Source organism: Babylonia areolata, chromosome 7 (genome assembly GCF_041734735.1).
Source record: "Babylonia areolata isolate BAREFJ2019XMU chromosome 7, ASM4173473v1, whole genome shotgun sequence".
Lineage (NCBI taxonomy): Eukaryota > Metazoa > Mollusca > Gastropoda > Neogastropoda > Buccinidae > Babylonia > Babylonia areolata.
The window spans coordinates 35,565,369-35,567,868 of NC_134882.1; the positions used below are offsets into that span (position 1 = coordinate 35,565,369).

Genomic DNA, 2,500 nt, shown 5'->3' on the forward strand with positions numbered 1-2,500 from the left:
TGTCAAGGTATGTTACACCAACAGCTCTGTTCTTTATATGTCCCGGTCTGTTACACCAATTGATCTGTTCTCTCTTTGTCGAAGTATGTTGCACCAGTAGCTCTGTTCTCTCTATGTCCAGGTATATTACATCAATGGTTCTGTTCTCTCTAGGTTCAGGTATGTTACATCAGTAGCTCTGTTCTATGTCCAGGGGTGTTACATCAGTAGCTCTATTCTCTCTATGTCCAGGGGTGTTACATCAGTAGCTCTGTTCTATGTCCAGGTATGCTACATCAATAGCTCTGTTCTCTCTATATCAAGGCATGTTACATCAATAGCTCTGCTCTCTCCATGTCCAGGTATGTTACATGAATAGGTCTGTTCTATGTCCAGGCTTGTTACATCGTAGCTCTGTTCGCCCTATGTCCAGTTATGTTACATCAATTGGTCTGTTCTCTCTATGTCTAGGTATGTTACATCAGTAGCTCTATTCTACGTCCAGGTAGTGTTCCTCAATAGCTCTGTTCTCTCTATGTCCAGCCATGTTACATCAATAGCTCTGTTCTCTCTATGTCCAGGTAGGGTACATCAATAGCTCTCTTCTCTCTATGTCCAGGTAGGGTACATCAATGGTACGTCCATATATTTTTTTAAAATTATTATTATCGTGACTCATGTCAAAGACTAGACGGAACAAGCTTAATTCTTCGTTGGTACAGGTTCTCTGATTCTGGATACACACTTCCCTTTACTCAAGATCGAAAGTTTGAACTTGAACTTGCTGGTTCCTTTCCATGGTCTCTCACCACCTTCTTCAGGCAGTTTTAAAGCAGGTGTGAACGTACTTCCCGCACATCCTGTCCAACCCAAGACCATCCTGTATCAGTTTTGCTGAGGAAGGTGGTGAGACTTTTGTGTGTCAGATTTATGTGATCAAACAAGCGCATGTCTCTTAAGATTAAAAAAAAAACTGTTTAGTATTCGTTATATATATATATATATATATATATATATATATATATATATATATATATATATATATATATATACTATAACCCCCCAAACCCAACTGTTCTTAAATTTGTTAGTGCGATGTAATTTTATCATTTTATGTGATTCAAACATGTATATGTCTTCTAAATGCATATTTCATGTTTCTATCATCATTACGAGCAGCACGACCACATGTGAATTTCTCTGTGGAGTTGATAATAAATTTGACTCGACTAAGGGCGTTGGGTTATGTTGCCGGGCAGGCAGCTGCTTAATGTTTTTGGATTTTCTCCAAACCTAGTGACGCCTCCTTGAGAAACTGAAACTGTAAGTGAAAATCGACTTTTAGAGACTGTACCGGAAACAAATTGGTCGAAGCTTTTCATCCTGAGGAAAGGAAACGTTGCACGTTGTATACGTTATGTTTGCTGTTTCTCTATCTCAGCTGTCACGCTATGTCTGCTGTTTCTCTGTCTCATCTGTCACGTTATATCTGCTGTTTCTCTGTCTGCTGTTCCTCTGTCACAGGCTGTTCTTCACGGCAGCGCGGTACAACCACCTCCCCCAGGTGATCTCCATGATCACCGTGAAGAACCTCACCCCTGCTCCCTCCCTCATGGCCGTGGTACGTGGCTGTCTTTGGCTCATTCATCACCATGGTGATAATTATTACCCCCTCCCCCCCCGAAGACGAAGTATGGCAACCTGAATGGCGGAGTTAAAAACGGCCAAGTACATAAAAAAAAAGCCCACCGGTAAAAAGGGGGTGAAAATGTCTTTGAGTCGCAATAATGATATTAAAGCCTGAAAACAAAGTATGGCTGCCTAAAAGGCGGGCTTGAAAAACGGCCACGCACGTTAATGATGATGATGATGATAATGTACATTTGTGTGGCTCCCTTTCTCTCTAAGAGCTCTTGGCGCTTTACATGAAAGAAAAAGTTACAAAGTACATGAACCATTCATGACCACTCTTTCTCCATCACCCCCTCTCCCGATCCCTCTCCTGCCCCCCGCCCCTCTCTGCCCCCCACTCACTCTCCTATTCGTCATATATATGTAAAGTGAGCTGACAGGCATGGGGTTGGGTTCGAGAAGAAGGAAACAGTGAGTGCTTACAGGCAGGTTTCGAAAAGATGAGTTTTTAGAGAAGAGCGAAAGGCAGAGATGGAGTCATGAGAACGGATATTATGTGGAAGGTTGTTCCAGATGTGAGAAGCAGCAAAGAGGAAAGAACGTTCTTGTATTGACACGAGGAATTTTGAGAGGGCAAGAGACAGAGGAGGAGCGGATAGTTCTTGAGGGAGTGTAAGCACTGATGAGGTCAGAAAGATCGCTAGATCCAGTGGAGCAGAAAGCAGAAAAGCAGAGACACGCTATTTTGTATTTAATTCTCGCTTCAATGGGAGCCAGTGTAGAATACGGAGGTGGGGCAAAATGTGATCAGTACGTGGAAAACAGATGGGCAGTATTGTTTTGAAGTTTTCTTTTAATCAGCTGAAAAAGATTATGTGGACAACTTGTG

General features: G+C 42.2%; 1 protein-coding gene across 1 annotated transcript in view; it reads left to right on the forward strand.

Annotated features, from left to right (window-relative positions):
* LOC143284243 (large neutral amino acids transporter small subunit 1-like) overlaps positions 1-2,500 on the forward strand; it is a 26,889-nt gene that overhangs the window by 18,476 nt on the left and 5,913 nt on the right. The window contains exon 8 of the mRNA XM_076590921.1: positions 1,504-1,600. Coding sequence (XP_076447036.1) covers positions 1,504-1,600 — 97 coding nt within the window. The remainder of the gene's footprint in view (positions 1-1,503; positions 1,601-2,500) is intronic.